This window comes from Pelophylax lessonae (genome assembly GCF_965119305.1).
Source record: "Pelophylax lessonae genome assembly, chromosome: 3".
NCBI lineage: Eukaryota > Metazoa > Chordata > Amphibia > Anura > Ranidae > Pelophylax > Pelophylax lessonae.
This window is the reverse complement of record NC_138770.1, coordinates 209,647,922-209,673,138: the sequence shown is the minus strand read 5'-3', so window position 1 is coordinate 209,673,138 and position 25,217 is coordinate 209,647,922. Positions and strand designations below refer to the sequence as shown.

Sequence of the window (25,217 nt, the reverse complement as noted above, 5' to 3'; positions counted from 1 at the left end):
TGGCCGATTCGGCCTCGGCGGCGACCCTGGACATGGTGGATCAGATCCACCAGGGTGTCATGTATCTGTGTGATGCGGACCTGGACCTGATTCCGTTGGCTGCACGTGTGCACAGCGTGGCGGTGTTGTCTCGCCGCCTGGTTTGGTTGAAATGTTGGTCGGTGGACCAATCTTCACGTAAAACCTTAGCCAATCTGCCTTATGATGGGTCTCGCCTTTTTGGGGAGTCCCTGGATGTGTTGATTAAGGGGATCACCGGGGGTAAGAGCACTCTCTTGCCCCATTTCCCCAAGGCTAAGGGGGCTTCTGGGAAGAAGCATGCGAATTTTCGGCCCCCTCAGGGGTCCTTTCGTGCCTTTCGGCCGCACTACAAGGGCAAACCGTTCAAAGGCCAGGGCTCTCAGAAGAAACCCTGGTCTGGGAAACAGAAGTCCGGCCAATCCGGACCTGCGGCCCATAACAGTTCGGCCTGAAGGGGCGCCCTCACCCAGTTTTGGGGTGGGGGGACGCTTGCTCGGTTTTTTTCAGCCCTGGTTGGCCCGTGTGCGGGACAGATGGGTTCTGGAAATCGTTCGATCTGGTTACAAGATCGAGTTTCTCTCTCGGCCAGAGAGCAGATTTTTTCCCTCAAATCTACAACTGTCTCCAGAGCGCCTGCGGGATCTGCACCTGGCGGTGCGGGACCTGAGGGCTCAGGGAGTGGTGGTTCCGGTGCCTCATCGGGACAGATTTCGGGGGTTTTATTCCAATCTGTTCACCGTGCCCAGAAAGGAGGGCAAGGTTCGTCCAATTCTGGACTTGAAAGCTCTGAACCGCTATGTGCGGGTTCGCAAGTTCCGCATGGAATCCCTGCGCTCGGTGGTGGCTGCCCTGGTTCCGGGGGAATTCATGGCCTCCATCGATTTGAAGGATGCGTATCTTCACATCCCCATATTCGAGGGTCATCAGAGATACCTTCGATTTGCCATTGCGGAGGATCACTACCAGTTCGTGGCGTTGCCCTTTGGGCTCGCCTCGGCTCCGCGGGTCTTCACCAAGGTGCTTGCACCGGTTCTGGCATTATTGAGGGCCCAGGGCATTTCTGTCCTGGGGTATCTGGATGACATTCTGATTCGGTCTGCGACCAGTCAGGGTCTGGAGAAGGACCTGTCTATCACGATGCAAACTCTGCAGGAGTTCGGTTGGACGATAAATGTTCCAAAGTCGACACTGAGTCCGTCGGTTCGTCTTCCCTATCTGGGAATGATACTGGACTCGGTGCAGGCGAAGGTCTTCCTGCCGGAAGACAAACTCAGGACTCTTCAGGAGGAAGTCAGGTCCCTCAGGGACGTTCCGAACTCGTCTCTGCGGACGTGTATGAGATGTCTGGGATTGATGGTCTCGGCTTTCGAGGCGATTCCTTTCGCGCAGTTTCACACGCGGGGTCTCCAGGCGGAGATCTTGTCCAAGTGGGACGGGCGACCTCAATCCCTGGATCTTCAGATCTCGTTGAGTCATCGCACCAGGGAAAACCTTCTGTGGTGGCTCCAGTCCCCGTTGGTGTCCGGGGGCAAGTCGTTTCGTCCGATCTCGTGGACGATAATCACCACGGATGCCAGCCTGTCGGGCTGGGGTGGTGTTTCTGGGCGTTCTGTCCGCCCAGGGGACCTGGTCGGAGGGGGAGTCTTCCCTCCCGATCAACATTCTGGAATTGCGTGCGATAAGGCTCTGTCTTCATCGCTGGACGGACCGGCTGCAGGGCTGCCCGGTTCGGGTGCAGACGGACAATGCCACGGCGGTGGCCTACATCAACCACCAAGGGGGCACCAGGAGTGCCCGAGCGGCTCGAGAAGTGGCCGACATTCTGTCTTGCTGTCTTGGGCCGAGACTCATGTCCCGGCGATAACGGCGGTTCACATTCCGGGAGTGGAGAACTGGCAGGCGGACTATCTGAGTCGCCAGACCCTGGATCAGGGGGAATGGTCTCTCCATCCGGCTGTCTTCCAGATGTTGTGCGCGAAGTGGGGTCTTCCAGATGTGGACCTGTTCGCGTCTCGCCTCAACTACAAGGTGAAGAGGTTCGTGGCAAGGACGCGCGACCCTCGGGCAGACGCGTCGGACGCGTTAGTGGCCCCGTGGCATCAGTACAGGCTGATGTACGCGTTTCCACCGATTCAGTTGCTGTCCAGGTTCCTTCGCAGGTTACACTCGGAACGCAGCACGGTGATTCTTGTGGCACCGGACTGGCCTCGCCGGTCCTGGTACGCAGACCTCGTGAATCTGGCGGTCGACGCCCCCTGGCGTCTGCCTCTTCGGGACGATCTACTGTCTCAAGGACCGATTTTCCATCCTGCTTTACAGTCGCTGGCTTTGACGGCCTGGCTGTTGAGACCGAGGTCCTGAAGGAGAAGGGTCTCTCTCCAGAGGTTGTTCATACCTTGATCAACGCGAGGAAGTCTTCCTCGGGAAAGGTTTATTACCGTACTTGGAAGGCCTATTTTGCCTGGTGTGAGTCCAGGGGGTTTTCACCCCGCACGTACTCGGTTTCCCGTGTGCTGTCTTTCCTTCAGACGGGTGTCGATCAGCGTTTGGCGCTGGCTACGATAAAGGGTCAGGTGTCTGCGCTGGCCGTTCTGTTTCAACGTCCCGTGGCTTCCAACTCCTTGGTTGGCACTTTTATTCAGGGTGTGCGGCATCTGGTTCCTCCTAGGAGGGATCCTTTGCCCCCTTGGGACTTGAATCTAGTCCTATCTGTGTTACAACGTGCTCCTTTTGAACAGATCAGGGAGATCTCGTTGTCTATGTTGTCCAAAAAGGTCGCCTTTTTGGTGGCGATCACTTCGGCTCGCAGAGTGTCGGAACTGGCGGCTTTGTCCTGCAAGTCTCCGTACCTGGTTGTTCATTTGGATAAGGTAGTCTTGCGACCTAATCCTTTTCTGCCGAAACTAGTTTCGGAATTCCATCTTAACGAGGATATTGTTTGCCTTCGTTGTGCACGAAGCCTAAACATCCAAAGGAGGTGAGATTGCATTCTCTGGATGTTGTTCGGGCGATTAGGGTTTACCTTAAATCGACTGAGTCTTTTCGAAAGACGGACTCCTTGTTTGTTCTTCCAGAGGGTCCTCGGAAGGGCATGGCGGCTTCCGCCTCTACCATTGCCAAATGGATCAGGCAGACCATTGAACAGGCCTATGCCTTGCAGGGGAAGGTTCCCCCTGTGCCTGTGAAGGCGCACTCTACTAGATCTCTGAGTACGTCTTGGGCCTGTCGTCATGGGGCTTCTGTAGCCCAGGTGTGTAAGGCGGCGACTTGGTCGACCGTACACACTTTCACAAAATTCTACAAAGTAGATGTTCAGGCATCGGCGGATGCTTCCTTTGGCCGCAAGGTTCTTAGTGCGGCTGTTCCCTAGGGTCCCTTGTTGGGGACTCCTGGCTGTTGGGATAAGTTTTGTATCCCCTGGTTTTTTGTCTTTTCCTGGGTTGTTGCTCCTGTTGAGCACTTATTTTTGCTGTTGCCCAGCTGGTTTCCTTCCTTTGGTAAGGTTCCTTTCTTTGATGTGGAGACTGCGTTGCCTTTCGGCGCGGATGCGTTTCCCACCCCTCATGTTTGCACTGCTTTGGGACGTCCCCATATGTGACGAATATGAAGAGGCGGCGACTGTCGGAGGACGTAAGAGAAAACGGAATTTTTGTAAAATCTTACCTGTAAAATTCCTTTCTCTGAGTCCTCCGACAGTCGCCGCCCCCGCCCCTCTTTTGGGGTTTGAATGTATACTCTACTGCTATTCCACTAAAACTGAGATATGGTTGCAGGAAGTAGGAGGGTATTGACTGAGGGGACCACCCCTTGAGGGTGGGATATGTTAAAGCTTTATTGTTAACATATTCTGTTGCCTAGCTACTCCTTCGGAGCAAAGTCTAATACCCCATATGTGACGAATATGAAGAGGCGGCGACTGTCGGAGGACTCAGAGAAAGGAATTTTACAGGTAAGATTTTACAAAATTCCGTTTTTTCTTTGTATTTCAAAGTCCCTTTTTTTTTTTTTTTTTAAACATGTGACTGGCAACAGAGGACTAGATGCCACTGACGGGGTGCTTTAAATGATGAGCATTTATTTATTCATGTAAAACCTTTATCGCAAAAGAAAAGCTGTTGCTATAAATAGGTTTAACTGCAGTGTAAGCCGAATTTTGGCTTCAATTTGTTAGTGTATCTAAAGCTGCTAGTACATCTAAAACTCCCCGCCCTCCAGATTAACAATACTGCTGTCCAAAGGTGCCCTTTCATCCAGATTGGGGGCACTTTAATTCAGGTGGTGTATTACAGGCCAGATCACCATGTAAAAACAGTGGGGAAAAAATGCATGCAACCACTACCTTTTAATGATTGATAAGCTGCAGTATATTACATTTTTGGCTTTGGGTTTAATACAGCTTTAAATTATTATTTAATCTGATGGGAAGATACTTATTCTTTTTAATTTATGGTCTGGTGATGGAATCTCTTTAAATATTTAGTAAAGCTGATTTCTGTTTTCTAAACCCTTTACTCCTATTTCTTGACAGAGGCGCAATTAGAAATGCTTGCCAGATGCTTATGATCCTTGGGTTGGAAGGAAGGTCGGTCTACGAAGAAGATTTTGAAGCCCCATTTTTAGAGATGTCTGCAGAGTTCTTCCAGGTGAATGATTCAGTGTCTGCATTGCTGTCAGCTTTTCAGCTTTTAAAAAACTGTCCGCTTTAAAAAAAAAAAAAAAAAAAAACGACTACAGCTTACCTGTCCTTGGATGGCTGCATTAGTTTATTTTTATTATTATTATTATTTTTTTTTTTTTCAAGCTCCAGTTCCTTTATTTCATTTATTTATATAGCACCCAAAATGTATGCAACACCTTACATACATCAGTCTCTGCCCTCAAGGAGCTTACAATGTAAGGTCAACCTGCATTCTGCATACACATACTAGGGTGAATTTAGGCAGGAGCCCATTAACCTTCCTACTTTAAGCCTCATTCACACAGGTGCCCAATCCTGTAACTCAGTTCAGAAAGTTTTGTGTCCAAGACTGGCCATACATTATACAATTTTTCTTGTACAGCTTTCCTTTATATTTACCAAAACCATATTCTAATACTAGGTCAAACTAAACATTTTCATTTTGTATGTAATCAGGCAGGCCCTTGCACTACATAAATGAAGGGGTATCTAAAGGAAATTAAACAATAGAGTTGCAAAATGTGTGACCAGCTTAAAGTGGTTGTAACCGGTGGGGAAAAAAAATATGATCCAGTTCCCTTTATAGCAGATTAACCACTTCTTGCCAAATCACGCACCTGTACTTCATGGACTTCCAAGTGGTTGTATTCACGCATTACCCCGTACCATTTTTCTGGAGCCGTCTGTCGGCTTTCTTGTAGTAAGAACTGATGCGGCTAAGCAGCCGATCTACTGTTATTACAAGCAGCAGGAGGGGACGCCCCCCCCCCCCCCCCCAACTGCCTTCCGTGGCTCACTCAGGCTCTCCTGTTCTGTTACTCGGATGTAGTAACCCGGAAGCGACGTCAAGCCGTCCCTTCCAGTATGCTCGCAGGCCAACGGCGCCAGTTTAAAAAATTACGAAGTATTCAAAACCGGCGATCTTGGCGTTTTGAATACTTTGAAGTGCAGAGGAGGGGTTTGGGGTATTAGACTCACGATCCATCCATGAAGAGTACCTGTCACTTCATATTGTCACAAGGGATGTTTACATTGCTTGTGACAGTGATAAAGAATTTTGTGTTTTTGTAAGGGACCGTGTTAAAAAAAAAAAAAACCCCTTTTAAAGGGCCCCATTCCTCCGTACTCGCGTGCCAAAGCAAATGCATATGTAAGTCACGCCCTCAAATGTAAACAGTGTTTAAACCACACATGTGAGGTATTGCAGTGATCGTTAGTGAGAGCAATAATTCCAGCGCAAGGCCTCCGCTAACTTTAAATAGGTAACTGTTAGATTTTTTTTAAAGCGCCGCTGATGGAGATTTTTAAGTACCGTAGTTTGTTGCCATTCCACCAGTGTGTAAAATTTTAAAGCATGACCATTTTCACATTATATAAAAAAAATTGAATTCATTGAAGTGTATTTTTTTCCAAACAAATTGGGTTTGAAAGACCACTGCGTCGATACAGCGTAATATAAAACATTGAAACAACTACTATTATTCTCTAGGATCTCTGCTAAAAAAAATAAATATATATATATATATATATATATATATATATATATATATATATATATATATATATATATATATATATATATATATATATATATATATATATATATATATATATATATATATATATATATATATATATATATATATATATTTATATATTTATTTTACACAATGGGTACAGAAAGTATTCAGACCCCCTTAAATTTTTCACTCTTTGTTATATTGCAGCCATTTGCTAAAATCATTTAAGTTCATTCTTCTTCCTCATGAATGTACACATAGCACCCCATACTGACAGAAAAACACAGAATTGTTGACATTGTTGCAGATTTATTAAAAAAGAAATACTGAAATATCACATGGTCCTAAGTATTCAGACCCTTTGCTGTGACACTCATATATTTAACTCAGGTGCTTTCCATTTCTTCTGATCATCCTTGAGATGGTTCTACACCTTCATTTGAGTCCAGCTGTGTTTGATTATACTGATTGGACTTGATTAGGAAAGCCACACACCTGTCTATATAAGACCTTCCAGATCACAATGCATGTCAGAGCAAATGAGAATCATGAGGTCAAAGGAACTGCCTGAAGAGCTCAGAGACAGAATTGTGGCAAGGCACAGATCTGGCCAAGGTTACAAAAAGATTTCTGCTGCACTTAAGGTTCCTAAGAGCACAGTGGCCTCCATAATCCTCAAATGGAAGACGTTTGGGACGACCAGAACCCTTCCTAGAGCTGGCCGTCCGTCCAAACTGAGCTATCGGGGAGAAGAGCCTTGGTGAGAGAGGTAAAGAAGAACCCAAAGATCACTGTGGCTGAGCTCCAGAGATGCAGTCAGGAGATGGGAGAAAGTTGTAGAAAGTCAACCATCAATGCAGCCCTCCACCAGTCGGGGCTTTATGGCAGAGTGGCCCGATGGAAGCCTCTCCTCAGTGTAAGACACATGAAAGCCCGCATGGAGTTTGCTAAAAAAACACCTGAAGGACTCCAAGATGGTGAGAAATAAGATTCTCTGGTCTGATGAGACCAAAATAGAACTTTTTGGCCTTAATTCTAAGCGGTATGTGTGGAGAAAACCAGGCACTGCTCATCACCTGTCCAATACAGTCCCAACAGTGAAGCATGGTGGTGGCAGCATCATGCTGTGGGGGTGTTTTTCAGCTGCAGGGACAGGATGACTGGTTGCAATCGAGGGAAAGATGAATGCGGCCAAGTACAGGGATATCCTGGACAAAAACCTTCTCCAGAGTGCTCTGGACCTCAGACTGGGCCGAAGGTTTACCTTCCAACAAGACAATGACCCTAAGCACACAGTTAAAATAACGAAGGAGTGGCTTCACAACAACTCAGTGACTGTTCTTGAATGGCCCAGCCAGAGCCCTGACTTAAACCCAATTGAGCATCTCTGGAGAGACCTAAAAATGGCTGTCCACTAGCGTTTACCATCCAACCTGACAGAACTGGAGAGGATCTGCAAGGAGGAATGGCAGTGGATCCCCAAATGCAGGTGTGAAAGACTTGTTGCATCTTTCCCAAAAAGACTCCTGGCTGTATTAGATCAAAAGGGGGCTTTTACTAAATACTGAGCAAAGGGTCTGAATACTTAGGACCATGTGATATTTCAGTTTTTCTTTTTTTTAATAAATCTGCAACAATGTCAACAATTCTGTGTTTTTCTGTCAGTATGGGGTGCTATGTGTACATTCATGAGGAAGAAGAATGAACTTAAATGATTTTAGCAAATGGCTGCAATATAACAATGAGTGAAAAATTTAAGGGGGTCTGAATACTTTCCGTACCCACTGTATGTATATATATATATGTTTGGGGATTCTAAGTAATTTTCTAGCAAAAAATACTGATTTTAACCTATAAGCAACAAGTGTCAGAAATGGGCTTGGTCTTCAAGTGGTTTAACAGCACAGTACTTGTGCTGTCTAATCTGCCCCTTTGTAAGCTGTAAAAAATCTGACTAATCCTGCCTGTTCCTGTGTCCCCTGTGTGTGCTGACCACGGTATTCATGGCTGCTGGTCCCTGAATACTGTGGTCAGATTACGTGTCTCCATCATCCCGCTGCTCTCCTCTCTAGCCCTCTCCCTCCCTTACTGCCTGTCCGCTCCTGTGTGTGTCTCAGCCCCCCGCCCCACTATTGGTATGTGCAGTAAAAGTAAAGAACAATTACAGCCAACGCCTCTGTCATACTAATGTCTCCTACACTGTGTAAATATTTTTGTAAAAAAAAGCCTGCAAATACCTTATCTTTTATGTCTTCTGGCTGGTCACAGCTGTCACTTGACTTTCCCGGCTAGAGCCAAGAGCAAAGATTAGGTATTTACAGGCATAATATTAAAAAAGCAATTACACAGTGTAGGATGGATTAAAAGAACAGAGGAGCTGGCTGTAATTTGTCCTTTACCTTTTACAACCACTTTAAGGAATGACCGGTGCAGCCAGACTGTCAAATTGAATGACTGCCTGAGAGAGGCAATGGCTGTACATGTCAGTATTTACAACCGCTCTGATCTTTGTGGAAAGAGCATCACATTTCTGCTTTTAATTTTGACAGGCTGCATACACGCCACTGCAGGATCATCTATCATTTCTTGGGTGCATAATCACAACCCTCTGCACAGGAACCATGGGTCTATGTGTCCCTGTAAATGAAAGGAGTTGTAAAGTCAGAAGGTTTTTTATCTTAATGCATTCTATGCATTAAGATGAAAAAAAAAAACCTTGTGTGCAGCAGCCCCCCTCGGCCCCCCTATCACTTACCAGAGGTCCCTCTCTGTCCATAAATGTCTGAGTGTCTCAGCTGTCCAAGATTCTCCCTCCTGTTTGGCTGAGACACAGCAGCGGTGCCATTGGCATCCATTGCTTTCAATCAGTCAGCTGGCCAATCACGGGAGAGGGAGAGGGGCCGGGTCGGGGCTCCATGTCAGAATGGACAAACAGAGCTGTGACTCTGCTCGGGTGCCCCCACAGCAAGTTGCTTGCTGTGGGGGCACTGAATGGGAGGGAGGGGCCAGGAGGAGAAAATAGATCCAGGCTGCTCTGTGCAAAACCAGCTGCACAGAGGTGGCAAGTATGTTTATTTTTATAGGGAAAAAAACAGAGTTTACAATAACGTTAAGCCTTATTTTTTTTTTTTTTCTATTGTTCCGGTCAGTAACTCCCCTTCTGTTTTTAGGTGACCATGCTTACTTGCGGTACTGTTCTATGGAGCAGCAATGTGGTTACTAGGATGCTCTCCAGATTGGACTACAAATGCCTTGGTCTTTCCTCATCTTCATTACATAGGCATATGGTGTCCAGTCATATACATTACGTAGTTGGGATGGCTGATCAGATTGATCAGCCATGATCAGTTCGGCATGCAGTAAGTTAAAATGACAAAGAATTTTTGGCAGGATGAACAGGTACTTTCAGAAAATGTACTTGGCCAGAGAAATACAACTAATACAGCCACCACATTCAACAGCTGGTAAGCTGCAAAAAAAAAAATCTGTTCTTCAGTTTTATACTTTATTCCAAAGTCATACATTCTCTGGAGTTTTTATTTATACATTTCTGTGAACATAGTTGGCTGGCATTTTCTGCAATTAGGATACACAGCCACCTGCAGGAGTGTCTTCTGGAATGTCATTTAGGTTGTTTGGCATAAAAAAATATACCACCAAACCATTACTCTGTTCAGTCATGTCTGTACAATAGTCAAAGTCTTGTATTCTAGATCTTGTTAACATTTTAGCAATAGCATATCCTTGTAAAAGCTAAAAGATTTTATTAAAAACAAAAAGATGTAACCCCTTTTACTCCTTTTTTTTTTTTTTTTTTTTGCTAGTGTCCTAGGAGGATTCCGCATTTCCTTTACTGATAAGAGTGTAACAAAACTTTGTTTTTTGCCATCTGTGCCCCATTGGAGAGATGTCCCTTCACTTCCTGTCCTGTAGCCAAAACAGGAAGTGAGAGCAAATCCTCCAAAGTGCAGCAATCCAGGTTGGTCACCAGAACTGTTGTCTCCATTGGAAGATTTCCTCTCTACTACTCTTCTGGCTCCAATTTGGGATATTCTTTTACTTTTTCTCTCAACAATGATAAACGGGAAACATTTTTTTACATTACTGGGGATTTCCTGCTGAAAAAAGATATCTGGAAGATGCCTGTAGCATCATTCAGATATCGGCACTTCAAGTCCCCAAATTGGCACGTCAACCCGGGGGAAGTGGTTAACCAATTTCAGCCCAAGGCTGTCATATGACGTCCTGGATTTTGAGTGGAGATATCTGATGCCTGCAGCTTCACTGTAGGAACAATCATAGCGGCAGTCCAGCTGCTGGATCTTTCTTACAGGCAATGGGAGAGGACATCCCCGGATGCCCTTCGGTGCTTCTACCGGCCTGCCCGTGCAATTGGTGAATCCTCCGGCGGCGGAACTTTACTATAGAGAATACCGAGGACCAGATGGTCGCCGGCAGTCTCTGACCTTCGGAGGCCCAGGCGCGACGTTATGTCACGTCCGACCCAGTAATTGTAAAAACTGCCGTGTACCTGGCTGGAAAGGCCGAGATTGTGTTTTTTTTTTTTTTTTAATTTTTTTTTTTTTTTTTTTTTTTGGATTTTAGGCTTTTCTGCCTAGAGGAGAGATGTGGAGGACCTATCATGCAATATTTCTATTACAAGGGATTTTTACATTCCTTTGTAATAAGAATAAGGGATCAAAAATAAAAAATGAAGGCAAAGTGTAAAAATAAACAAAAAAAAATTTAAAGCGCATCTGTCCCCGCGTGTTTGCAAGCAGAAGCGAACGCATACGTATGTCGCGCTCCAACTGTAAACATTTTTAAAGCATCGCCTATGGAGATTTTTAAGTACCGATATTATTTACTTGGCATAACCTCATCTCTCACAATATACAAATAATGGGGCTAACTTTAATGTTTTGTTTTTTAAATGCATGAAACTGGTTAAAAAAAAAAAAGCACCTTTGCAAAATTGCTGCGCAAACATGTGACAAAAGTTTCAACAGCCACCATTTTTTCCCTCGTGTCTCTGCTAAAAAAAAAAAAAAAAAAAAAAGTTTAGGTGTTCTGTTTCTAGCAAAAAAAAATATTATTCCCCCCCTCTTCCTATGGAAAAGGAATTTATGAAATCCTGGTCGGTCTCAGTAGGGGATCTCGCTGAACATGTTCCCTCTAAGCATTCTGTCAGATGCTTAGAAACCCTGTTGAATACAACCTTTGCTCTCCCTGGTTCTAGCTTTATTATTATTATTATTATTCATGATTTATATAGCGCCAACATTTTGCGCAGCGCTTTACAATGTGGGGGAAGACAATACAGTTACAGTACAATTCAATACAGGAGGAATCAAGAGTGCCCTGCTCGTTAGAGCTTACAATCGAAGGGAGGGTCAAGTGAAACAAAAGGCAGTAACCGAGGGGGATGGGCAGATGGAGAAAATGGAGGTAGAGTTGTTAGGTGTGGGTAGGATAGGCTTCTCTGAAGAGGAGGGTTTTTAGAGATCGCCTAAAAGCTAAAAGAGTAGGAGATAATAGGACAGATAAGGGTAAGGAGTTCCATAGGATTGGAGAGGCTCTGGTATAGTCCTGGAGGCGAGCATGGGAGGAGGTGACAAGGGAGCTAGAGAGCAGGAGGTTTTGAGAGGAACTAAGAGAGCGATTAGGTTGGTATTTTGAGACTAGGCTAGTGGTGTAGTTGGGGGCTAAGCTGTTGATGGCTTTGTAAGATGTTAGTATTTTGAATTTGATTCATTGGGTGAGCGGAAGCCAGTGGAGGGCTTGACAGAGGAACGGCGGATACTGAGCGATTGGTAAGATGCATGAGTCTGGTGGCAGCGTTCATGATGGATTGAAGGGGGGATAGCCTGTGTAGAGGTAAGCCAATGAGAAGGGAATTCCAGTAGTCGAGGCGCGAGATGACCAGGGAGTGAACTAAGAGCTTTGTTGTGTCTTTGGTTAGAAAGGGGTGTATTTTGGAGATGTAGCGGAGGTTAAGGTGGCAAGATTTGGACAGTGATTGGATGTGAGGCTTGAAGGAGAGTTCAGAATCCAGGACAACACCTAGGACCTTGACATGTGGGGATGGGCTGATAGTACTTCCATCAATATTGACAGAGATCAGGGGAATCGGCACGTGGTAGAGGAAAAATTATTAGCTCGGTTTTGGATGGATTGAGTTTGCGGAAGTGGTGTGACATCCAGACCAATATATCAGATAGTAAATTAGTGATGCGTGCGGAGACTGAGGGAGAGAGCTGAGGGGTGGATAAAAAGATTTGGGTATCGTCAGCGTAGAGATGGTAATGGAAACCGTGGGAGGCTATCAGCTGACCCAGAGAGGTGTGGATTGAAAATAGGAGGGGTCCAAGAACAGAGCCTTGGGGGACCCCAACAGAGAAGGGAAGAGGAGAGGAGGAAGTAGAATTGTAAGTAACGCTAAAGGTGCGGTTTTCACGGAGACAAAGGCATGGAGTTTTTTGAGGAGGAGGGGATGGTCAACTGTATCAAAGGCAGCAGAAAGGTCCAGGAGGAGGAGTACAGAATAGTGTCCATTGGTTTTGGTTGTTAGTAGATCGTTTGTCAGTTTTAGGAGAGCAGTTTCAGTGGAGTGTTGAAGCCAAAATCCAGACTGAAGGGGATCAAGGAGGCTATTATCGGCAAGGTGGTCGCACAGTCGGTTGTAGACCAGACGTTCAAGGAGTTTGGACAAAAAGGGGCGTAAGGAAATCGGGCGTAGGTTGTTAAGATCGGTTGGGTCCAAAAGGGCTTTTTAAGTATGGGGCTGACTAGTGCATGTTTTAGAGAGTTGGGGAAGATGCCAGAAGAGGGGGAGAGATTGAAGATGTGGGTTAGAGCGTAGAATAGGGCCAGAGGGTGAACGTAGCATTTGCGAGGGAACAGGATCCTGGGGGCAGGTGGTTAAGTGGACATTAGAAGTAGTTTAGCAACCTCGTCTATAGTGGTGGGGTTGAATGAAGGAAGTAGTGATCGCACCTGTGGGCATGAAGCGTGAAGCATGGAAGGTATCTGAATAGCAATGATCTCCTCCTTGCGAATTGTATCAATCTTTTGTTTGAAGTGGTTGGCAATCTTCTGGGCAGTGAGTGAATCAGTGGGTGGAGGCAGTGGAGGACGGAGTAGAGAATTAAAGGTAGCGAAGAGTTGCCGGGGGCGAGATGACAAGTTGTTGATGAGAGTGATAAAATAGGTCTGCTTGGCAGTGTGGAGATTGGAATTGTATTTTTGGAGGGCAGATTTATATTAGTTGAAATCTTTCTGTGACTTAAGTCTTACGCCATAGGTGCTCAAGAGCACGGCTATGCTTTTTCAGACTTCTAGTGTTATCTGTTTGCCAAGGTTGAAGGGGTAGGGGTCTGATTCGGTGTGTAGTGAGGGGGGCCAGTGTGTCCAGGGAGGCTAAGAGTGAAGCGTTGTAGACAGAAGTGGCTAGGTTGGTACAGGACAGGGGTGCGATTTTGTCATAGAGGTGGTCGGTAGCAGAGAAGAGTAGGGCTGAGATGGCGTAGATTTCTGCAGATAACTGTAAGGTAGCTGGAGGGAGAGGAGGTGGAGGAGAGGGAGAGAGTAAAACTAATTGGGTAGAGAGGGAAAGGATTGTTTGAAAGGTTGTTCGGAGTTCATAGGTGGGAGAAAACCAATTCAAGGATATTGCCTTCAGAGTGAGTAGAAGCATGTATCCATTGCTTCAGGTCAGAGGAGGTTAGACTGAGACGTTTGGAAGTGGCAGGGGTGTTGGTATTAAAAGGGATGTTGAAGTGGCCTTAAAGATGGCCATTGCGACTGTCCATTCATCAAAAGATTGCGACGTGCCTCGGGCAGAGAACACCTATCCTGTGTTTGGTGACTCTTTTCTGCTGGAGGTAGTCGCACCATTTTGTCAAAAATCTCTAAATGCATAGGGGAATTTCTGCTATCAGTTAACATCAAAAATGCATATCTCCACATTACCATTTTTCTCACACACAACACATGCTTTTGTGAAAATCCAGTCTCTTCAAAAGTACTAGCTCTAAGGTCTCAGGGTATCCACGTCACAGGGTACCTGGAATGACCTTCAATTGAAAGCTTCCTCAGCTATGTTCCTGTTTGACAGCAGTCAAGACAATGCAGTTACTTCAAACTTTTGGATGGCTGATAAACTTCAAGAAGTCTGCCCTCCCATCTTTTCTGTCAAATGAAATTTCTCTTACGTCCTCCGACAGTCGCCGCCTCTTCATATTCGTCACATATGGGTATTAGACTTTGCTCCGAAGGAGTAGCTAGGCAACAGAATATGTTAACATTAAAGCTTTTAACATATCCCACCCTCAAGGGGTGGTCCCCTCAGTCAATACCCTCCTACTTCCTGCAACCATATCTGTTTTAATGTCTAGCTTGTCAGGAGTGGCTGGCTCTCTCTGTGCTGGGGCTTTGTGCCCCAGACTCTTTCTTCTTTTTTGATTTTTTGTTTGAGTTTTCTCTCTACCTTTACTTAGCTGTTCTTTTTGTCAGCATTAGTTAGTTCTTCGGATGAAGAGGATCATGCGGGCTGGGTCTCGGGCTGATCCCCCTGGTCGCAGGTCGTGGGTCAGTGGCTTCCCAGCCTGCCATCGAGCGTTCAGCCAGGTAACGCTCCTGGCACAGTGAACGACCCATCCCTGTTCGGTGCAGGGATGATTGGTGAGGTGGCTACCTCACTGGACGCTGTGCGGTTTCTTAACCCCCATTCTGTGCGTCTTGTATGCGACTCTCCCTGCCTCATGTGCAGCGGCTTGTTCGCCTGTGCGGGTCCCCCACGCCACTGTGAGGTAAGTGTATTTATGTGGGGACCTGTCTGTCTGGGGGGGTGTCAGTCTGGGACTGTGTAACCTGCCTCTATTCACACTGTTTGTCTCCCTATCTCTCGGCTGCATGCTGTGGGCTGCAAGGGGGGGGGGAGCTGTGTGACACTGTGTGTGTCAGCCTTGTCAGTGTGAGAAGCTGTGTGCTGTGGGGCATGTTTTGTGGCATGTTTGGGCATTATACAGCGATCGCTGCTGCGATCTGACATGTTTTTTTATATACAGACATGTGTGCATTACTGCACTGTGGAGCGGCGGTTTCGGCGCCAAACGGCGCCATTTTGCCTACACTCGCTCCGGCCGCATGTTCTACATGCATGGCGGCCATTTTCTTGTAGCCTCCCATAGGCTTTCATAGAGCGCCCTGGCAGCATCACTTCCTCTTCTCCAGGAACACCGATCGAGGCAGCGGCGAGGGTCTCCTCAGGTTATATCCTTCCTATCCATTGCCTGTGTCAGTTTTATTGTCCCTGTGGGGGTCTCATTGTGCTTGTGTGTGGTGCGGTGGGCTGCGCTCGCCGCGCTTGTTAAAGGGGCAGTTAACCCTTTATTATCCGGCATTTGTTATAGGGGCAATGGATTCTCAGGAGGGCAAATTTCCTACCGCCTTGGTGGAAAGCCAGGGGACCGCTGTTTCCCCCCCAGGGGGGGATTTAGCCACTATTGTGGCTGGCCTTGCTGCTCAGGTGCAGATGCTGGTGGCTGCTCAATCTACTAAAAGACCCAGAGTTGCTCTTTCCTCTGATTCTGAGGGTGAAGGTGATGGGGTTGTTATGGCAGGGGCCTCCTTATCGGGGTCCCGCTCCTCCCTGGATCTAGTGGGGTCCGAGGTGGAGGCTGAAGTTGAAGGGGTTGATAATTCTCCCCCTGGCTCGCCTGAAGAGCTTGCAATCATGGATGAATTGATTGCTTCCATAAAACAAACGCTGCGTTTGCAGGATGAAGTGTGTCCCCCCGCTGCCTTGGCGGCTTATGGGACGCAGAGAAAACGCAGGACGCCGCAGGTTTTTCCCTGCAATGATGATTTTCAGCGCGCTGTTAAGGAACAATGGCGCAATCTACGCAAACCTTTTGCTGTACCAAGTAGGTTCAAGCTGCGTTATCCTTTCTCGCCTTCCACTGATGAAAGGTGGTGTGTGCCACCCCCGGTGGATCACGCAATTGCGGTTTTAAACAAATCCACTGCGATTCCTGCAGAGGATTCCCCTGTGTTCCGTGATGCCACGGATAGGAGATTGGAGTCTCTTGCCCGTCATACTTATTCTGTTACGGGTTCTATGCTTAAGGCTCTGTTTGCCTCTCTCATGGCGGCCCAGGCGGTCGCAAGTTGGACGCAGATGCTTATTCGAATCCTAGTGGCCGATTCGGCCTCGCCGGCGACCCTGGATATGGTGGATCAAATCCACCAGGGTGTCATGTATCTGTGTGATGCGGACTTGGACCTAGTCCCGTTGGCTGCACGTGTGCACAGCGTGGCGGTGTTGTCTCGCCGCCTGGTTTGGTTGAAATGTAGGTCGGTGGACCAGTTTTCACGTAAGACCTTAGCCAATCTGCCTTATGATGGGTCTCGCCTTTTTGGGGAGTCCTTGGATGTGTTGATTAAGGGGATCACCGGAGGTAAGAGCACTCTCTTGCCCCATTTCCCCAAGGCTAAGGGGGCTTCTGGGAAGAAGCATGCTAATTTTCGGCCCCCTCAGGGGTCCTTTCGTGCCTTTCGGTCGCACTACAAGGGCAAACCGTTCAAAGGTCAAGGCTCTCAGAAGAAGCCCTGGTCTGGAAAACAGAAGTCCGGTCAATCCGGATCCGCAGCCCATAACACTGCGGCCTGAAGGGGCGCCCTCACCCAGTTTTGGGGTGGGGGGACGCTTGCTCGGTTTTCTTCAGCCCTGGTTGACCCGCGTTCGGGACAGATGGGTTCAGGAGATCGTTCGTTCTGGTTACAAGATCGAGTTTCTCTCTCGGCTGGAGAGCAGATTTGTTCCCTCAAATCTTCAACTGTCTCCAGAGCGTTTACGGGACCTGCACTTGGCGGTGCGGGACCTGAGGGCTCAGGGAGTGGTAGTTCCGGTGCCTCATCGGGACAGGTTTCGGGGGTTTTATTCCAATCACATAGTTTTAATTTTACACACATATTACACACCCATTGTGTTTTTATATCCTATTACTTATATAGTTCTTATTCCCACATACATTCTATGTGCATTTGCATGTGTTGAACTTGGTCTTGAACTATAGGAGCCTAACCCAGATTTCCCATTAACCTACTTTCCTGGCAGCGCCAATCACTCCCCTTTTTGACATTTACACCTGACGCTCCCCCATTGGGGGTGCATCTTTTGGAGTGGGCAGCAGCCATTAGTGTTTTATTTATAGAAATTTTACGCACTATTTTATAGATAGTTTATCCTAAGCGCGGATCTTTCTTCTTTTCTTCTTATTCCAATCTGTTCACCGTGCCCAGAAAGGAGGGCAAGGTTCGTCCAATTCTGGACTTGAAGGCTCTGAACCGCTCTGTGCGGGTTCGAAAGTTCCGCATGGAATCCCTGCGGTCGGTGGTGGCTGCCCTGGTTCCGGGGGAATTCATGGCCTCCATCGATTTGAAGGATGCGTATCTTCACATCCCCATTTTCGAGGGTCACCAGAGGTTCCTTCGATTTGCCATTGCGGAGGATTACTACCAGTTTGTGGCGTTGCCTTTTGGTCTCGCCTCGGCTCCGCGGGTCTTCACCAAGGTGCTTGCACCGGTTCTGGCATTATTGAGGGCCCAGGGCTTTTCTGTCCTGGGGTATCTGGACGACATTCTGGTTCGGTCTGCGACCAGCCAGGGTCTGGAGAAGGACCTGTCTGTCACGATGCAAACTCTGCAGGAGTTTGGTTGGACGATAAATTTTCCAAAGTAGACACTGAGTCCGTCGGTTCGTCTTCCCTACCTGGGAATGATTCTGGACTCGGTGCAGGCGAAGGTCTTCCTGCCGGAAGACAAACTCAGAACTCTTCAGGAGGACGACAGGTCCCTCAGGGACGTTCCGCACTCGTCTCTGCGGACGTGCATGAGATGTCTGGGATTGATGGTCTCGGCCTTCGAGGCGATTCCCTTCGCCCAGTTTCACACGCGGGGTCTCCAAGCGGAGATCCTGTCCATGTGGGACGGGCGACCTCAATCTCTGGATCTTCAAATCTCGTTGAGTCATCGCACCAGAAGAGACCTTCTGTGGTGGCTCCAGTCCCCGATGGTGTCCGGGGGCAAGTCGTTTCGTCCTATCTCGTGGACGGTGATCACCACGGATGCCAGCCTGTCGGGCTGGGGTGGTGTTCTGGGCGTTCTGTCCGCCCAGGGAACTTGGTCGGAGGGGGAGTCTTCCCTTCCGATCAACATTCTGGAATTGCGTGCGATAAATCTCTGTCTTCATCGCTGGACGGACCGGCTGCAGGGCTGCCCGGTTCGGGTGCAGACGGACAATGCCACGGCGGTGGCCTACATCAACCACCAAGGGGGCACCAGGAGTGCCCGAGCGGCTCGAGAAGTGGCCGACATTCTGTCTTGGGCCGAGACTCATGTCCCGGCGATAACGGCGGTTCACATTCCGGGGGTGGAGAACTGGCAGGCGGACTATCTGAGTCGCCAGACCCTGGATCAGGGGGAATGGTCTCTCCACCCGGCTGTCTTCCAGATGTTGTGCGCGAAGTGGGGTCTTCCAGATGTGGACCTGTTCGCGTCTCGTCTCAACAACAAGGTGAGAAGGTTCGTGGCAAGGACGCGCGACCCTCGGGCAGACGCGTCGGACGCGTTAGTGGCCCCGTGGCATCAGTACAGGCTGATGTACGCGTTTCCACCGATTCAGTTGCTGTCCAGGTTCCTTCGCAGGTTACACTCGGAATGCAGCACGGTGATTCTTGTGGCACCGGACTGGCCTCGCCGGTCCTGGTATGCAGACCTCGTGAATCTGGCGGTCGACGCCCCGTGGCGTCTGCCTCTTCGAGACGATCTCCTTTCTCAAGGACCGATATACCATCCTGCTTTACAGTCTCTGGCTTTGACGGCCTGGCTGTTGAGACCGAGGTCCTGAAGGAGAAGGGTCTCTCCCCAGAGGTCGTTAATACTTTGATCAACGCGAGGAAGTCTTCCTCGGGGAAGGTTTATTACCGTACTTGGAAGGCCTATTTTGCCTGGTGTGAGTCCAGGGGGTTTTCACCCCGCACGTACTCGGTTTCCCGAGTGCTGTCCTTCCTTCAAACGGGTGTCGATCAGCGTTTGGCGCTGGCTACGATAAAGGGTCAGGTGTCTGCGCTGGCCGTTCTGTTTCAACGTCCCGTGGCTTCCAACTCCTTGGTTGGCACTTTTGTTCAGGGTGTGCGGCATCTGGTTCCTCCTAGGAGGGATCCTTTGCCCCCTTGGGACTTGAATCTAGTCCTATCTGTGTTACAACGTGCTCCTTTTGAACAGATCAGGGAGATCTCGTTGTCTATGTTGTCCAAAAAGGTCGCCTTTTTGGTGGCGATCACTTCGGCTCGCAGAGTGTCGGAGCTGGCAGCTTTGTCCTGCAAGTCTCCGTATCTGGTTGTTCATTTGGATAAGGTGGTCTTGCGACCTAATCCTTCTTTTCTTCCGAAACGAGTTTCGGAATTCCATCTTAATGAGGATATTGTCTTGCCTTCGCTGTGCGCGAAGCCTACACATCCAAAGGAGGTGAGATTACATTCTCTGGATGTTGTTCGGGCGATAAGGGTTTACCTTAAATCGACTGAGTCTTTTCGAAAGACTGACTCCTTGTTTGTTCTTCCAGAGGGTCCTCGGAAGGGCATGGCGGCGTCGGCCTCTACCATCGCCAAATGGATCAGGCAGACCATTGAACAGGCCTATGCCTTGCAGGGGAAGGTTCCCCCTGTGCCTGTGAAGGCGCACTCTACTAGATCTCTGAGTACGTCTTGGGCCTGTCGTCATGGGGCTTCTGTAGCCCAGGTGTGTAAGGCGGCGACTTGGTCGACCGTGCACACTTTCACAAAATTCTACAAAGTAGATGTTCAGGCATCGGCGGATGCTTCCTTTGGCCGCAAGGTTCTTAGTGCGGCGATTCCCTAGGGTCCCTTGTGGGGACCTCTGGCTGTTGGGATAAGTTTTTTATCCCCTGGTTATTTGTCTTTTCCTGGGTTGTTGCTCCTGTTAAGCACCTGTTTTTTCCTGTTGCCCAGCTGGGTTCCTTCCTTTGGTAAGGTTCCTTTCTTTGATGCGGAGACTGCGTTGCCTTTTCGGCGCGGATGCGTTTCCCACCCCTCATGTTTGCACTGCTTTGGGACGTCCCCATATGTGACGAATATGAAGAGGCGGCGACTGTCGGAGGACGTAAGAGAAAACGGAATTTTTGTAAAATCTTACCTGTAAAATTCCTTTCTCTGAGTCCTCCGACAGTCGCCGCCCCCGCCCCTCTTTTGGGGTTTGGTTGTATACTCTACTGCTATTCCACTAAAACTGAGATATGGTTGCAGGAAGTAGGAGGGTATTGACTGAGGGGACCACCCCTTGAGGGTGGGATATGTTAAAAGCTTTAATGTTAACATATTCTTTTGCCTAGCTACTCCTTCGGAGCAAAGTCTAATACCCATATGTGACGAATATGAAGAGGCGGCGACTGTCGGAGGACTCCGAGAAAGGAATTTTAAAGGTAAGATTTTACAAAAATTCCGTTATTTGGGGCCCAGGCATTTTTCCAGCACCAGGATAAGTTTACTTCTCAGAGGTCCATTTGCTGGATTCTCAGGTCAACCAGACATCCCATGACTCCTTTCTGCCTGAGTGTTCTGGGTCTCATGGTAACCTCTTTCGATGTGGTCCCCTTTGCTCCGATTCACCCAAGACTCTTGCAGATCAACTTTCTCATAATATTGGACAAACTGGTCCTTTCTCTGGATTGCCCACTACTACTGTCCAAAAAAAAAGAAAAAAAAAACTCCCTGGCTTGGTGGATTTCCTTCTCAGCCCCGAAATTGGGGAAATTATTTCTTCCCTCTCCTTGGATGGTGGTAAGAACAGACCTAAGCATTATGGGCTGGGGCGGGATGTATAATTCTGATTGTACTTGGAGCCTGGTTACAACAGGGGTTCGATGCGCCACATCAACGTTCTGAAACTGTGAAATAGAAGGGTAATACTCCTTCAGTGGACCCCCTCTCCTGTGGCATACACAAACCACCAAGGGCTCTGCGGAAGCTGGGTGGCCCTGAAGGAAACAAGCCTGATTCTTTCCTGGGCAGCGAAACGCATTCCAACTCTAACTGCATACTAAGAGTGGAAAATTGGCAAGCAGATTGCCCGAGTTTGCCAACACATGGGCTCGGGGTGGTCTATCCATCCAGAGATCTTCCTGATCCTCTTTTAGAAATGGGGACCAATGTGGCCTACAAATTTTGCAAAAACTAGATGGGGTTGTAACCAGGTCCAGTGATTCCCTTGCTCTCACAGTGGATTCCTGGCCTAGTGATTCCTTGGTCGACGTTCAGACTGGTGTATGCATTCCCTGAAGTGAGGGTCCTTCCTCAACTACTCCCCACAGATAGACTACTTGTGGACAAGCTTTGTCCTTTTCCCAACAGGCCAAACCTGTCACAAGAGGCTGTCCTATTCCACTGGCTTTATAGCAGGATTAAAGTGTTTGTAAAGTCACTAAAGTGATTTTGTATGTATGCAATGCCAATATACAGCCATTACCAAAACTGTATGTGTTTGTTAGATGCGAAAAGGGTAAATACTGTTTGACACCACAGCTGCTCGGTCACGTGATCCCCCTGTGCTGGCCGGCCTCGATCTATGGAGAAAAGTGGCTGAGATTCCCCTGTGACAGCCGGCCAGCAGAGAGGTATCTCTGCCACTCTTGCTTCTCTCCATAGATCGAGGCCGGCCAGCACAGGGGACCATGTGACCGCACAGCTTTGGTTTTCGGTGTATTTATCCTTTTCATATCTAACAAACAGTTTTGGTAATGGCTGGATATCTGCATTACATACATTGAAAGCATTATGCAGCAGAATAGTGTGGAGGGGTGCGGAGGAAACGCTGTCATGCAGACATGGAGGGAGGGTGGAGAGACTGTCCGAGGAGAAACCAGGGCTGCGGATGGCGGAGTCGCATACCCTGACCACAGTAGTCAGGGCTCAGCAGCCATGATTATCATGGTCAGCAGAGGCAGGGGGACTCCGGAACTGGCAGGATCAACCAGCTTTATTGCCAGTTAAGAAGGGAAGAATTGCACAGCACATGCACTGTGCTGCTGTTCACGCCTTAAAGGAAAATTAGCTTTTTTTTATTTTTTGGGGGGTTGACAAACACTTTAAACCCTAAACCAAAAATGTAATATATTGCAGCTTACAGTTTACCCAATCATTAGATGTGGTGGCTGCATTAGGGTTTTTTTTTTTTTCTTGGTAATCTTTCCAGTAACCAACCTACTGTATTATGCGGACAGCACTCTGGATGAAGGAGCACAGGGTCAGATTCGGACAGCAGCATTGTCAATGTGTGTGTTGAGCGTGGGTGGTTAGATGTACCAAATTAAACTAAAGCTTAACTCCAGCCAATGCCTTATAATCGGTTACAGCAAACCATTTTTCCCTATAGGGTAAAGGTTTTACATAAAAAGTTGATCATTTTAAAATGGAATTTAACCCTCCAGGCCATGTTGCCTCCCATCCACCCCTCTTCCGCTGCAGAAATAGGACATGATTTTATTTTTTGTAAAATTCTGGTTTTACACCAGAACAAGGAGGTGCCTTTCTTCCGAAGGTGGTTTTGGCCTTTCACCACAACCAAGAAATTTTTTCCTCCCTCTGTCTCCAGTAGGCTTGTGACGGTATCAGATTTTCATGCTGCGATTAATTGATTAAGGTTTTGCCACGGTATACGGTATTATCACGGTATTCAATTATTAAATTTAAATTATTAAATTTCCACCTCACTTCAATTTCATTGCTGAATTTAGGGGCTTTGGTTCACTTATGCACATTATTATATAGTCAGTCAGTACAGACTCTGTGAACCAGGCCTAAAATAGGTCATCAAGCAGTGTCTGGCCTAACTGGTGATAACTGGTCCTGGCGCTCGGCTCCGATCCGATGGCCTGGTCATTAAGAGGGCAAATCCTTGTGGTCAAGAAGTGGTTAAACCTGAAGGAGGTGTTGTTTATAAATTACTTTACTATTGCTTTAGGCCTGGTTCACATGTATGCGGGTTGGCGGTTCACATGTATGCGGGTTGGCGGTTCACATGTATGCGGGTTGGCGGTTCACATGTATGCGAGTTGGCTGCCCACATTTGCACAGGCATAGCAGCTCATTGATTTGAACGGGCTGCTATGCCCTCATTTTCCGCAGAAAAAAGGTGCATGCAGCATTTTTTTAAAATTCAGTGGCCTTGAAATCCATCCTGCTTTTGCACCATGCGACTAACCTGCAGTTCCTGCTCTGGCAAGCTTTCTGCATTTTTTGTATACGTGGGCACGGCATTTAAAAACAGTTTGCGTGTGCAGCAACTGCAGGTAAGTCGCATGGTGCAAAAGAAGGATGGATTTCATGGCCACTGCATTTTTTTAAATTCTGCATGCACCTTTTTTCAGCTGAAAACGCAGGCATAGCAGCTCAAGCCCATTCACATCAATGGGCTGCTATGCCTGTGCAAATGTGGGCCCCCAACCCGCATACATGTGAACCACCAACCCGCATACATGTGAACCAGGCCTAAAGCAATAGTAAAGTCATTAATTGGTTAAACCTGCAGGAGGACCGGTGTTTTTATCTATTAATGACTTTACTATTGCTTTAGGCCTGGTTCACATGTATGCGGGTTGGTGGTTCACATGTATGCGGGTTGGGGGCCCACATTTGCACAGGCATAGCAGCCCATTGATGTGAATGGGCTTGAGCTGCTATGCCTGCGTTTTCAGCTGAAAAAAGGTGCATGCAGAATTTAAAAAAATGCAGTGGCCATGAAATCCATCCTTCTTTTGCACCATGCGACTTACCTGCCGTTGCTGCACACGCAAACTGTTTATTTTTAAATGCCGTGCCCACGTATACAAAAAATGCAGAAAGCTTGCCAGAGCAGGAACTGCAGGTTAGTCGCATGGTGCAAAAGCAGGATGGATTTCAAGGCCACTGAATTTAAAAAAAATGCTGCATGCACCTTTTTTCTGCGGAAAATGAGGGCATAGCAGCCCGTTCAAATCAATGGGCTGCTATGCCTGTGCAAATGTGGGCCGCCAACCCGCATACATGTGAACCGCCAACCCGCATACATGTGAACCGCCAACCCGCATACATGTGAACCAGGCCTAAAGCAATAGTAAAGTCATTAATAGATAAAAACACCGGTCCTCCTGCAGGTTTAACCACTTCTGGATCGCAAGGATTTGCCCCTTTAAAGACCAGGCCATCGGATCAGAGCGCCAGGACCAGTCATCACCAGGTAGGCCAGACACTGCTTGATGGCTATATACTAATGTAATGTGGGCTGCTAGGCGTGTGTGTGTGTATATGTATATATATATTAGAGCTGCACGATTCTGGCCAAAATGAGAATCACGATTTTTTAGCTTGGAATAAAGATCACGATTCTCTGTGTAACAAAAAAAAAAAAATTGGGATAACTTTACTGTTACGTTTTTTTTTTTTTTATTATTCATTAAAGTCTAATCATTGCGTTTGAAAGACTGCTGCGCAAATACAGTGTGACATAAAATATTACAACAATCGCCATTTTATTCTGTAGGGTCTCTGCTAAAAAAATATATAAAATGTTTGGGGGTTCTAAGTACTTTTCTAGCAAAAAAAAAACTGATTTTAACTTGCAAGCAGCAAGTGTCAGAAAAAGATCCAGTCTTTAAGAGGTTAAACTTCCTTTCTCCCTGGCAGAGGGAAGGAAAAGATACAAATGTAATCATTTTTGTTTATAGTTAGGAGACTTAGGCTCCGTTCACATGTAGGCGTTTTGGGGCGTTTTTGGGGCGTTTTTCTGCTCTAGGATCAGCTCTCAAAACGCCCAACAAGACAAATCCTATTAATTTCAATGGCCCCTGTTCACATCTGAGCGTTTTGAAGCTGTATACAAAACGCCCAACGCTCAAAAAAGTACATGAGCTTCTTTTTGGGCAGATTACAGGCGTTTTCCAT

General features: G+C 47.4%; 1 protein-coding gene across 2 annotated transcripts in view; it reads left to right on the top strand.

Moving 5' to 3' along the window:
• CUL3 (cullin 3) overlaps positions 1-25,217 on the top strand; it is a 328,571-nt gene that overhangs the window by 171,305 nt on the left and 132,049 nt on the right. For both annotated transcript variants that reach the window (XM_082252499.1, XM_082252498.1), the window contains exon 5: positions 4,550-4,664. In XM_082252499.1, coding sequence (XP_082108625.1) covers positions 4,550-4,664 — 115 coding nt within the window. The remainder of the gene's footprint in view (positions 1-4,549; positions 4,665-25,217) is intronic.